The sequence below is a fragment of the Cervus canadensis genome, chromosome 21 (assembly GCF_019320065.1).
Source record: "Cervus canadensis isolate Bull #8, Minnesota chromosome 21, ASM1932006v1, whole genome shotgun sequence".
NCBI classification, from domain to species: Eukaryota; Metazoa; Chordata; class Mammalia; order Artiodactyla; family Cervidae; genus Cervus; species Cervus canadensis.
Window position 1 is genome coordinate 32,280,356 of NC_057406.1, and position 14,709 is coordinate 32,295,064.

Below are 14,709 nucleotides of genomic sequence, written 5' to 3' on the forward strand. Positions count from 1 at the left end.
ACAACTCATGCCTTTTATGTAGTGATTTAGAGATGCTCTGTATTTTCCTTGAAATTTTAAAACATCCTCTGTGCCCTGTGAATTAGCTACAGCACCTTGGTACTTTAGCACACAGTTTGGGCACTACAGCCCATCTATGGAGAAGACACAGTATCTGTGGCTACATGACACATTCATTTTGACACTCTTGGCCAAAACTATCAAGCCAACCTTTTTACAACTGTTTATTTCCTAATACACACACACACACACACACACACACACACACACACAAGAATACTGGAGTGGGGTTCCATTTCCTTCTCCAGTGCATGAAAGTGAAAAGTGAAAGTGAAGTTGCTCAGTCGTGTCCGACTCTTCGCGACCCCATGTACTGTAGCCTACCAGGCTTCTCCATCCATGGGATTTCCCAGGCAAGAGTACTGGAGTGGGTTGCCATTGCCTTGTCCGGCAGAGGACTATAGTCATTAGTAAAAAGAGAAGAACTTCTTCCTCTTATTTCTGCCTATCAAATATATGCTGTGAAGGAATAGTGCTTAACTTGAGTGCTAGATGGGGTATGAGGAAGCTGTGTTACAAAAAGAGAACTGAAATTTGGGGTCAGAGAAATTGGTATTGACCAAACTTATGGCCTTCAACCATCTTATCTCAAATGTCTTTCTCAAGTCTAAAGTGTTGAGCTAAAATAAAACCAACATACATCTTCAAAATCATTTTAAATTTTCATAGATTTTTTCCTATTGTGAGCCAGGACAAAAGTCTTCCTGCCAACATAAAACAGTTCTATGAGTATAAAAGGTATGTACATTTAATTTCAAAAATATCTACTGGATACAAGCATTGCAGTTCACAGGTTCAAGCCTTTGGTTGAGAGCTCAGAATTCCACTCAGTCTTCCCAGCAGAAGCAAATGGACTGTGTCCGTGGAGTCTCCAATCATTCAAAGTGTACTTGAACCAACTCATTTGTAGATTACATTTATTTTATAATTCAGAATTTGAACCTTTGCTATTTAGTCTTCAAATTTATTTCCAAGGGCTTTAATGATTGCTTTCTACTTAAAATGAGCTAATACCCACAAATAAAATTTTAAATTGGGATCTTAAATTACACAATATAAAATCTGGGGTGTGTTTACATGTAACAATTGAATTGACAATTTTCATATAACTTATTAGTTAAAAATAAAGATCATTTATTTTTCCCTGAAATGAAATAGTTTCTGAACTGAGTTGACTGATTAAAGCAGTGTTTTTACACAACTGTTTCCCAGTTATTGCATATATTAAAAGTGCTCTATTTAATAATATACCATTATTTTACCTCCTTAGAAGTCTGGAAGTATTTTTACATTTTAAGAAAAAAGTAAGAAAAACAATAACTAAACAGAGATACATGGAGAAGTGTGGGTACATGCTTGACTTTTACTAACAGCAAATGCCAAAACAGAACTAAAATTCTGGTGATATATCAACATTTGCAAACTGATCTACATATTCACAGATAAGAATAGACTACAACATTCAATAAAACGTCTTTTCTATCTAGTCACTTTGCTCTGAAGTCTCTGGCTGTGCTATTTGTATATTGTTTAATGATATGCTTTCCAGTAGTTAAGAGAAATCCCAGCAACGATATTCTGTAGGTGTCCATTCCACACCATATTTCTATAATTATATTCATTATAGGCAAAATACCTTTATTTTCAATGAAAAACTTCTTTTTTGGAAAATAGGAGATGCTAACTCAATGGATGATGGTTAGGTTACCCAACTTGTGCTTTTATTTTTTCCCCATTGATATTATTTTAACTTTCTTGGGTAGTTTCAGAGATTTTAATTTTATTTATCAAGACACATCAAGTTTAAATAGAAAAATGTATCATCAATACCTTCTTGAATGGATTGGTGAAAAGCATTTGAGTATATTAAAAATAGTTTATCTTTCATATTTACTTGGGACTCAAATCAAGATGGATTAGTCTGTGTCACTTTCATTGAAAACCATGTACTATTACTCAAAACAAATGAGAGCCAGAGATGTCACAAATGGCAGAAAATTTGAGGGTGGGGGATAAAATAGGAAGTCCCACTGAAGAGGGATGATGGAGAGATTTGTTTCTTTCCCTATCTCAATTCCTCTCCTGATACATGATTATGGAGGAAAGAGTCTGGACTATTTATCGCTTCCACCGAGCTCAACTCAAAGTGACTCAGAGCATGACAGCGTCAAGAAGGGTAGCACTTTATTTTGCTGCTGGCTTCACGTTAGATGCAGAGTTTGGCATGACTGTCGTTTCAAGCTTGCCAGCAGCTGTAGAAAGTTTATCCTATTTTATTTCCAAACATACTAAAGATGTGGTATCATTTATAACTTTAAGCACTGAAGGTATGAATATCAAATGGTTGATATTGAATGACTTTAGGAAGGGATGTATTTTTCCATGCCACATAACATGAACACTGAACAAGTTTACTATGCCAGCTCATCAAATGGGAGTGAGGGAGAGGTGTTCTTGACCTTTTCTAGGTCCATAGTTATACTATTGTTCATACTCAACGAGGTTTTCTCTTCAGCACAGTATCTGAAAATGGGACTTATTTTTAGAGTTGCTTAAAACATTTCTTTTTGGAAAACAGAATTGGTCTATATGTATGTACTGCAGGTGCAATCTGAAGCAATCTTATTTTTAAAAGTGTTTTTTCTTTTACTTTAGTAACCAAAGCTACAAAAAAACACATTGGCAACATGCATTTAATGTGAATAGCAATTCCTTAGGTATATGGAAACAAAACATATTTTAAAAACTCAGAAATTAATGTAGTGATAGAATTTAAAATTTTCTTCTGAAAATTTTATTTTTAGAATTTAAATATTTAGAATATAAATGTAGTCCTTAATTATAAAAAGAAGCTGGTATTTTTGGATGAATCAGTCTACAAAGACACAATTATGTGACAAACATATTAAAATGAATAAATTAAAGATCCAGAACACCATTTTAAAACACAGGAAACCAAAGAGAAAGATATTCAAAAGCCATGTTAAAAACTGTAAAGAACAAAGTGCTTACAGTACAGTCTGAATTTTGACACTCTGTTCAGTTCATTTTTACCTAGACTCCATAGTTGCATCTACTCCTATTTATGGCTCTGTATATTTTAAAAATTATATCCCATTTCTTCAATATTGTATAAAAAAGGTATAAAAACTAGAAATAAATGTTAAGTATGAAATTTCAAGACATCACTTAGCAGGAAGTATATCTGATTTCTAGTAATATTCAACAGAATTTCTCAAATGCAGTAAGTGTTGAAGCATAGCAGGATGTTAATGGGACAATTTATTAACATATAAATGAAACAAAATCTTCTGGAACTTACAGAATATTCTACATAAATATCTAAAGTGATAATATTTTGCTAATTGTTTTTAATGGTATTCTACTTTGATCTATCAAAATACTTCAATATACTTACTGTATTTTTTGAGCGTGATAATGATGTTCTGGAAGATACTTAGCTTAGCAGCCTAGTCCCTCTTTGGAATTTGTTACTATTTTTATCTAACAGATTATAGTTTGCATTTTGAGTATCTGAATTTTGGAAAATAAAGTATTAGATTGTTTCCAAAAGTAACAGTGTAGAATTTTGATTTTGGTTAAAAAAAAAAAAGGTCATAAAATCACAGGCGACTAAAGTGAATAAGCAATATAAACAGTCATTTCAATATAATCTATCAGTGTAAAAATGCCTTTTTTTTTTGGTTTGTAATGAATGCGCATTAATTCATTCAACAAATAGTTGAATATTGTACTAAAACTTTAGATATAACAATAAATGAAACAGAAGGCGCACTGGCCCTCATTTTACAATTGAAGTGGAAGAAAATATACAGGATCCAAAGAAACCTGGAGACAGGGATATAACTAGCTCAGGCCAGCCTTCCCTGGTCTGAGTTGGAAGAGGTTCACGATACCAAGGAGAGTGAACACAGAAAACTCAAATCACAAGTTAAGAAAGAGTATGGTTTGGTCTACGAGCTAAAAGAATACCAGTGAGAAACTAGGCTGTAAATATAGGGAGGAGACAGACAATGGAAGGCCGGCTAATTCACATTAGGAGACTTGGGTTTATCTTAAAGCACAGTGGAAACCTATTAAAACGCATATTCATATCTTCTCTTTGTGACCCCATGGACTGTAGCCTGCCAGGCTCCTCTGCCCATGGAATTTTCCAGGCAAGAATACTGGAGTGGGTTGCCATTCCCTTTTACAGGGGATCTTCCCGACCCAGGGATCATATCCAGGTCTTCCGCACTGCAGGCGGATTCTTTACCATCTGAGCCACCAGGGAAGTGGGGATATTCCTAGTGTACCTACGTAAAAATAAATTGAACCTGAAAATCACACTCATATTTTAGGAGTACACTGGAAATAAAAGTTATGAAACCAAATTATAAAAAGAAAATATTGGCTTCAGAAACACAGAAATATTCTAGGCACTTAAATATCAACATAAATCCTTTTCTACATTTTCCGTGTATTTCCCCTTTAAAATAAAAAGGCTATACGGGTGATCTCATTTCTTGGTGTGGCAGCAATATTAAATTGCCTAAAGCCATGCCCTCCACCCACTCCCAAATGAAAAATCAACGGTACTTACTACATCCAGCCTTATAGCTGAAGCCTGGAGGAAGGAGGAATCCTTGCTGGGCAGCTGCAGCCAGTGTCCGTTGATCAGGAGGGAATACGGGAATCATTAATGGCGGCAGTTGACCTTGAACCTGCTGAACGTATTAGAGCGAATCAAAGAGAAGAAGTCTTGATAGTCCATGCTTCCCAACCCTCCTTATTTTATGATAAAAGAAAAAAAATATTCAATTCAATAAACTGGCATACAAGTTTGCTGGAACGCTGGGCGTGAGACAGCCTTGGGACTGCTTTAGACGGCAGATTCAGAATACTGAATGCTATAACTGGAGGGTGATATCAAGCTCACTTTCTAACCTGGTGAATAATTTCCCTATATACATCCTTGACAGTGGTGAAGTATCTATTGATGCTTCACACTACAAGTCTTTTCCTATTGCATTAATATAATGACTTTAAAAGTACCGGTTAGGTTGAACTAAAATCTCCTTTTATAAATCCCATCTGTTGGGACTAATTCTACCTTATAAAGCAAAATTAACTAAAATGTACAATTTTATAATTTCTTCACTACTTGAAGATAATTCTCATGTTCATGCGTAATATTGAGTTTTTAAATTTTTGAATAAAAATCTGGAAGAAACTTAGAGAGTATTAAGACTTTCTCTATTCTTTACAGAAGAGATGTGTGTGTGTGTGTGTGTGTGTGTGTGCGTGTGTTCATTTGCACGCACACATGTATGCTAAATTACATCTGACTCTTTGCAAACCTGTGGACTGGAGTCCACCAGATTCTTCTGTACATGGAATACTAGAATGGGTTGCCATTCCCTTCTCCAAGGGATCTTTCTGACCCAGAGATCCAATCTGCGTCTCTTGCACCTCTAGCATTGGCAGGACTCTTTTGCCACTGCACCTCTTGGGAAGCCTCTAACAGAAGAGGCAACTGGGGCCAAAAGAGAACTGACTTGCCCACGGCCATGGAATGGGGTGGGGGCGGGTCAAAACCATGTCTATGATCTGGTTCCTTTGATCCTTCTCTGTGATAGACTTTCTTTGTCATCTATCTTCTTTCAGGCAACTGAAACATTCCTCAAACCATATGGCTTCCCCGATGGCTCAGTTGGTAAAGAATCTGCCTGCAATGCAGGAGACTCTGGTTTGATTCCTGGGTCAGGAAGATCTGCTGGAGATGGGATAGGCTACCCATTCCAGTATTCTTGGGTTTCCCTGGTGGCTCAGCTGGTAAAGAATACACCAGTAATGAGGGAGACCAGGGTTTGAATCCTGGATTGGGAAGATCCCCTGAAGAAGGGAATGGCTACCCACTCTAGTATCCTGGCTTGGGATTGGGCTCAATAAAGGACAGAAATGATATGGATCTAACAGAAGCAGAAGATATTAAAAGGAAGTGGCAAGAATACACAGAACTGTACAAAAAAGATCATGACCCAGATAATCACAGTGGTGTGATCACTCACCTAGAGCAAGACATCCTGGAATGTGAAGTCAAATGGGCCTTAGGAAGCATCACTATGAACAAAGCTAGTGGAGGTGATGGAATTCCAGTTGAGCTATTTCAAATCCTAAAAGATGATGCTGTGAAAGTGCATCACTCAATATGCCACCGTAAATTTGGAGAACTCAGCAGTGGCCACAGGACTGTAAAAGGTCAATTTTCATTCCAATCCCTAAGAAAGGCAATGCCAAAGAAAGCTCAAACTACCACACAATTGCACTCATCTCACATGCTAGCAAAGTAATGCTCAAAATTCTCCAAGCCAGGCTTCAACAATACGTGAACCGTGAACTTCCAGATGTTCATGCTGGTTTTAGAAAAGGCAGAGGAACCAGAGATCAAATTGCCAACATCCGCTGGATCATCAAAAAAGCAAGAGAGCTCAAGAAAAACATCTATTTCTGCTTTATTGACTATGCCAAAGCTTTTGACTCTGTGGATCACAATAATCTGTGGAAAATTCTTCAAGAGATGGGATCATCAGACCACCTGACCTGCCTCTTGAGAAATCTGTATTCAGGTCAGGAAGCAACAGTTAGAACTGGACATGGAACAACAGACTGGTTCCAAATAGGAAAAGGAGTACGTCAAGGCTGTATATTGTCACCCTGCTTATTTAACTTATATGCTGAGTACATCATGAGAAATGCTGGGCTGGATGAAGCACAAGCTGGAAGCAAGATTGCCTGGAGAAATATCAACAACCTCAGATATGCAGACGATAGCACCCTTATGGCAGAAAGTGAAGAAGAACTAAAGAGCCTCTTGATGAAAGTGAAAGAGGAGAGTGAAAAAATTGGCTTAAAGCTCAACATTCAGAAAACTAAGATCATGTCATCTGGTCCCATCACTTCATGGCAAATAGATGGAGAAACAGTAGAAACAGTGGCTGACTTTATTTTGTTGGGCTCCAAAATCACTGCAGATGGTGCCTGCAGCCATGAAATAAAAAGAGACTTACTCCTTGGAAGAAATATTATGACCAACCTAGACAGCATATTAAAAAGCAGAGACCTTACTTTGCCAACAAAGGTCCATCTAGTCAAGGCTATGGTTTTTCCAGTAGTCATGTATACATGTGAGAGCTGGACTATAAAGAAAGCTGAGTGCCGAAGAATTGATGCTTTTGAACTGTGGTGTTGAAGAAGACTCTTGAGAGTCCCTTGGACTACAAGGAGATCCAACCAATCCTAAAGGAAAACAGTCATGAATGTTCACTGGCGGGACTGATGTTAAAGCTGAAACTCCAATATTTTGGCCACCTGATGCGATGAACTGAACCACTGGAAAAGACCCTGATGCTGGGAAAGATTGAGGGCAGGAGGAGAAGGGGACGACAGAGGATGAGATGGTTGGATGGCATCACTAACTCAATGGCCATGAGTTTGAGTAAACTCCTGGATTTGGTGATGGACAGGGAGGCCTGGTGTGCTGCAGTCCAGAGGGTCACAAAGAGTCGGACACAACTGAGCGACTGAACTGACTGAACTGTATAGAGCATGGGGTTGCAAAGAGTTGGACACCACTGAGTGAGTTTCACTTTCACTTTCAAATCATATGGCCTCTGTTTTGGTTGCCATGTTTAGAACACACTTTAATTTTCTTGTGTCACTCTCAGAATGTGGGATTCATATAATTCAATAATCTAATACAATGGAATCACTATTTTCTTTGAATTGAACAATAATTTCTAGAAATATAAACTAATGCAGTAATTTCTCCAGCTATGTCACACTATTACTAAATGCAGAGGTTGTCATTTACTGGAATATCTAAGACAGTTTTTCAAATACTTCAACACGATTTCTCTGGTGGACATGGTTATTGGTTAGTGTTTGTCAGTGAACATATGAATGAGAATTTATAATCATGCTAAAAATCACACATCTGACATTTTGTTCTCCTTCACTATTTCTTCCTCACATTAATGCAGTTATTTGGGAAATAACTATTTCATGAACATGTACTATGTATAAGAAAATGAGCTAGGTAGTACAGACACTGTAATGAATAAAACAACCAAGATCCTATGCCCATAGAGCTTCTGTTACAGTGCGGATAACGGTTAAGTGTAAAACAAGCACATACACAAAACAATACAAAAACACAAAGAAATTCATTCAGTTGCCAACCTTAATAGCAACTCTGAAATATCTCCCAGACTTGATTTCCCTTTCTCTCACATTCTTAGGACACATAATTCTTATTCTCATTTCAAAAGTCTACCCCCAGTTTCTCCTTCATTTCATCTTTCATAGTAAACCTCTGATATACTTCTGAGATTTTGGTTGGTGAGTGGGTGTTGTTGGCGGGGAGTGGGGAATGTTGAGAGAGAGAAGGAGAAAGAGAGAGAGAGAGAGAGAAGGCATGATGAGAATGGGGGTTGGGGAGAGAGAAAGAGAAAGCCAGCCAGCCAGCCAGGCAGAAAGAGAAAGCAGCATTAAGAATGAGAGATCAGTTTTCAGAAATGACTCCAAACTGGAAAGCATTTCTTTTAGCAAAGAGGATTTTAAAACCTATCACTGCCACCAGAGTGAAATAAAGTGAACAACACAACCAGAAAACAAAAAGACAATGTTTTAAGGTTAGAGCTGAAGGCTGTAGATGTTATACCACTGCAGCCAAAATTTTTTTGAACATAATGGGGGAAAGATAAACCTTATTAAGAAACCACTGGAAGACAATTGATTAAAATTTCAAAAATTAGAGACTGCATGCTGAGCAGGTATGCAGGAAAAAGTGGCCTGAAACAATGGGAGACATTTGAAGAAAAAACAGCATGGGGGCTGGCTCTGAGTAAGAAGAGGACACAGACCATAATAACAAGCAAACAAAGAAACAAACAATAAACCAGCCATACTGGTTTAGCGTTATCACCAGCTACTATGTATCCTTCATATTTCCTTGTTTGGAAATAAGTTATTACATTTTATACAGTATATCACTTTTCTGAGACACCATTGGTTAAATGATGTATAAGATGGTTATAAATTTAATAAGAGCACTTTAGAGATAAGAAGGAAGGAACTTCAAATGGAATATATACAAGGGTTAGAAGAGGCATCCAAACTTCAGAGACCTTAAAATTTAGGGAAAATAACTTGTACAATTGCAGAAACAATAGTTCCTTGTTTTAGTGAAGTAGTTCTTAAACTTGAATGTGCATTTTAGAATCACCTGGCAAGCTCTGAAAAACACTCAGTGCCCAGACTGTTTCCAGACCAATTCAATCTGAATCAACAGGAGTGAGACCCAGCCATCAGCCTTATTTAATGTCCCCCTGATGATTCCAATGTGCATCCAGGTTTGAGAAGTACTGTCTTAAAGAATGCTGATGTCACTGTCAACACGGTTTTTTTTTTTCCTTTTGTCTTCTTATTTTGCGTTGACGGTAAAGAATCTGCCTACTCTGCAGGAGACCCAGGTTCGATCCCTGAGTTGGGAAGATCCCCTGCAGAAGGGAATGGCTACCCACTCCAGCATTCTTGCCTGGAGAATTTCATGGACAGAGGAGCCTGGCACGCTACAGTCCATGGGGTCACAAAGAGTTGGACCCAACTGAATGACTAAACTTTCACTTTTATAGGCAACTACTTCAACTTCAGGTATATAAGTATTTGAAAGGGAGACTCTACTTCTTACAGGGCTGGTGCTGAGAGGATATTAAACTATATTCCTCATAGAATTCTTTCTAAATGAGCCTTGTATCTGTATTTCACATGCTCCTCTTGTGAAAAGCTGTGGGATGGTTCGCTTTCACTAAGAGAATAACGACCAAATCCTTCTATATATTATTTGAGTTTATTCACAGTTTGTTCCTACTCCATCTTTCTGGCCATTTTTCTGCCCTCCTTCAGATTCCCTGCACTCTTGCCTCGATGGATCATGAAGACTTCCTTGCATACATGGCGCTTTTCCACGCTTGAAGAGACTCAGAAGTATTTTTCTCCTCTGATTTTAGTAATTTCTCTTTTCCTTTTCTTCTTGGCCAAAAATTCTACTTATTTTCCAAAGGCTTTTGAGACCCACATAATGCCTCTGCCTGTGAAGCATTTCTTTCTTATGATGCCAGTTTTCAGGCAGAAACAATTGTTACTTCTTTAACTTCACAAATACTTACAATAAATAATACAATACTTAATGTATTGAATAATAGTTACTGGTATAATTTGAGTCTCCCTTAAGACCTACCAGCTTATTTAGGAAAGAGGTTGTAACTTGTTTATAATTGTAACTTTAGGGTTTAGAGCAGCATCTTAATTATTATATGAATTAATAATTCATAAATAAAGAAGAAGAATGTATTATATAATCCTATCTATGTAATTTCTTCTTCGTGCACCAACTCCAAATGTCCACAAAAGGCCTGTGGACAACAAAGTTCTTTAACAACCAGAAAGGAATTCAGTTTCACTGGAGAAAAATGGCAGCATGAAATACCAGCTGCTTTCTGTTCCTGTTCTTAAGATATAGATAAAAGGTCACATACATTAAGATAAATCCATGATTCTTGGGAATATGCATGCATGAAGAAATAGCAAAGTAATACAGAAATACTGGAAATATATTATATTTGTAATGGATAGACTTGCCTACCCATGTTCTAAAAACATGTTTTAATTATTACAGCCTTGCAGATATAAGTATTCTATCATTATTATTTTCTTTCTGAGATATTTCCTGGTTTTATTTACATTTATTTTTCCACATTAATTTTAGGATATTGAATTTTTTGTTGAATTCATTAACCTAACTGATTGATGGCAGGTTACAGCTTTCAATTTATTAGAATATTCTTCAAATACTTATTGCATTTTCCTTGGTAATTTTATTTCTAAGGTTTTTAAAAATATTTATATTGATATTGTAAAGTTAATTTTTTTGTTATACTGTTTAATTGGCTACAGTATGTACATAAATCTCTCTACTTGAGTGTGTGACAGTTTTTATCCAGGTAATTCATTTATACTCAGATAATTTAAAATAATCTTTCAGGTAAAATTTTAGTATTTTAAAGAATAAATTACAATAGATTTGGAGGCTTTTAAAATCTGTTATTTTACTATAATTTTTAAAAAATATTTTGCTTTAGTATTATAATTCTTTTTAGTGCCAGAATTTTCCAAGATCCATATATATAAAATAATACTTTCAAGACTGAGAAATCTGGCATAATATAGTCATTGTGCTGATAAATAAATCAGACTTAGTTTGGCTAAATAAATTGTTCAAGATCCCAAAGTTAACACTGAAACTACATCTCTTAATAATCTAGTACACTTTTCCAACACTTGGGAAGAATTGGGGGTGGGGAACAGAAGGAACTACAAGGGAAAGGAAAAACTAAAATAAAAAATAAACCTAATTTCATAGCCCCAATGATGTGTTTATTTTAGAATACTATAGGACAGACTACTGAGCACTGTACTAAACTTCAGAATAAAGTAAAGAGTAAAACATATACAATCCAAGATCTGTGGTTAATTTATCTATGCAACTATAACCACATTTCAAATAGAGTTGATCCTCATTATTTGCAGAATCTGTATTTGCCAATTTGCCTACTCATTAAAATTTACTTGTATCCTCCCCAAATTTACCTGTACTAGTGTTTTTGTGATCACTTACAGACCTGTGCAAGGCAGCAAGAAATTTTGATGATTTTGTTGTTTAAAATGCACATAGAATCAATAATACATATTAATAAGTTGTCTTTAAACAGAAACACACATAAAACAAGTACATGTATTGATCGGTTGATGAAAATAGTGAGACCTAAGGATCCTTGGAGCCTAAGTCTGTGTTTCCTTTAGAAGCAGTTGCTCAGCATTTGCTAATTCAGTGTTCATGTCACCTTTATAGAACATAAGTAGTGCAAATAATGAGCATCAGCTGTATTATTGCTGTATCTTATGTAATTTTTAGCTCCTTGTTGCTGAAAATTAGCCAACCTTTGGAAGAAAAGGACACATCATATCACATCAAAACAGAATAATGTTTCCTGGGTAAATTCTAAAATCAATGCAATAAGGTTAGTAAATTATTCTTATATATTTGCCAATTTTGACTATTTCCAAGTACTATTCAATGTTAACTTTATTTTCCTTTACTTAATGGATGAAATCTCTTCAAGCTTCCAATTAAGGTTTGCAAAACATGTGACATCTATAATTAAGTTTTAGGAAAATACTTTTGTCACAAAATTTTGGTCTTTTTTAACGGGGGCATAATATTCACAAGTTAGAATAACACATAATGAATTTAAGAGGCTACTTCCTATATACGTTAAACTTTAAGATGGAATATTATTTTTTAACACGTTTTATAATTCTACCACATAGATTATGAATGTAATCTTGACCCCTAAAATCTAACGAATTCACCATAATCACTTTATCACACTTGTAAAAGAATGACTAAACACTTACCAATTATTCATAATTAAATATTTTATAGTTTAGGTAAATCATGCTCAGTCACTAAGTTGCGTCCGACTCTCTGCCACCCCTTGGACTGTAGTCCGCCAGGCTTCTCTGTCTATGGGATTTCCCAGGCAAGAATACTGGAGTGGGTTGCCATTTCCTTCTCCAGGATTTTATGTAAATATTCTATTGCAAAATCTTACATTGGGTTCCATGAAACTAATATATCATGCAGATATTTAAGGTTATTAATTTAGCTTCTAGTCCCATAGGTCTGTTTATTATTCATCCAAACAACATTTTTACTAACTGTAATAGAATGCACACTTTTTTGGTAACTAGGAATACAAAGATGAATTCACACACAATATCTGCTCTATAGAAGTCCTAGGTCTGGTGAGGCAAAGGGACAGATAACTAGAAAACATTGGCATTAGTTCAACAACAGAGACTTGTATGTGATATACTATGGAAGTACAAACTAGAAACTCATAACATAGCCAGAAGTTAAAGTGGGCTTCATGGAGACAGGTCCAGCAGATACAGACCCTGAACAAATAAGCAGGAGTTAGCCAGGCAAAAAGGAGGGAGTGTGAGCAAAGAATTTTAAGCAGAGGAGATGAGAAATGAGCAAATTATCCGGGATAAAAAAAAAAAAAAAATCATGTGAGAGGGAAGCTACCAAGCAGTGTTCAGTTCAGTTCAGATCAGTTGTTCAGTCATGTCCAACTCTTTGTGACCCCATAGACTGCAGCATGCCAGGCCTTCCTGCCCATCACCAACTTGCAGAGTTTATTCAAATTCATGTCCATTGAGTCGGTGATGCCATCCAACCATCTCATCCTCTGTTGTTCCCTTCTCCTTCTACCTTCAGTCTTTCCCAGCATCAGAGTCTTTTCAAATGAGTCAGGTCTTCACATCAGGTGGCCAAAGTACTGGAGTTTCAGCTTCAGCATCAGTCCTTTCAATGAATATTCAGGACTGATTTCCTTTAGGATTGATTGGTTTGATCTCCTTGCAGTCCAAGGGACTCTCAAGAGTCTTCTCCAACACCACAGTTCGAAAGCATCAATTCTTCGGTGCTCAGCTTTCTTTATGGTCCAACTCTCACACCCATACATGACTACTGGAAAAACCATAGCTTGGAAAAACCAAGCAGTGTAGAAGAGCAGAAAGACATAAGGAAGAACCAATGTTAGAAAGCCAGTGTATGCCAGTCTGTGTATCAGAAAACAAAACCTGATACAGAGTTTCCCCTGTAAGCTCTGGCGGATGTAGTTTAGGTGGGATACTCTGGTGGGTATATGGAGGAGAGATTTGAAAGGCAAAGCAAAGTGGAGACTAGGTAGGTGTTGATGATGCAAGAGGTTATACATGTATGAGTATGTAAGAAATCTTTGTACCTAAAAGATAAAAAGAAAAAAAATATATATATATATAAGAAAAGAAGAAGAGGACAGAGTCAAAGATAATTCTCAGTGTCTAGTTTATGTAACTATTTATACTGGTAAAAACAAACAAAGAAAGCATTAGGGGTAACAATTTCTTTCATAGAAAGATACGAACATGGTTCTGAACATATTTGTTAGAGGTGTTAAAATAATGTTCCACTGGAGATATCGTACCAGCGGATATTAGCAGATTGATACTCCTACCTGAAGCTAGTTAAGAGATTTTTAGAGCCTATGGTTTGGGGAGTCACTTGTTGATGAGAGTTGACCAGATAATCTATAAAGAGGGTTTGAAGGGTAAAAAGAAGACAGCGTAAAATCATCTGGGTCACAGCAATAATTCAACAAAGGGCAGAGGAAGAGGAGTCTAAGAACAAAGAAGTAAGGTAAGAATGAAGAAAATCATGAGTACAGTACCAGAAAAACTAATGAAATACTAAGATTGAAGTAGTGTCTCAGTGAAAAGTGCTGTAGAAAGAGTATTTTAGAGACAAAATATTGTTCAAAATTGTTAATTAGAAGAGAGCGGTGAATCTAACAATATCAAATTCATTAGAATGGAAGATAGTATTTTCCTAAAGGTTGAGCACTGAACGTGTGTATTAGTTGCTCAGTCGTGTCTGACTCTTTGAGACCCATGGAGTGTAGCCGCCAGACTCCTCTGTCC

At 36.4% G+C, this 14,709-nt stretch overlaps 1 protein-coding gene across 18 annotated transcripts in view; it reads right to left on the reverse strand.

Moving 5' to 3' along the window:
* The window catches only part of SOX5 (SRY-box transcription factor 5), a 1,099,609-nt gene that overhangs the window by 137,157 nt on the left and 947,743 nt on the right, over positions 1-14,709 (reverse strand). For 16 of the 18 annotated variants that reach the window (XM_043441163.1, XM_043441162.1, XM_043441157.1 and 13 more), the window contains one exon: positions 4,664-4,787. In XM_043441163.1, coding sequence (XP_043297098.1) covers positions 4,664-4,787 — 124 coding nt within the window. The remainder of the gene's footprint in view (positions 1-4,663; positions 4,788-14,709) is intronic. The other 2 variants (XM_043441150.1, XM_043441153.1) reach the window with 1 other exon arrangement.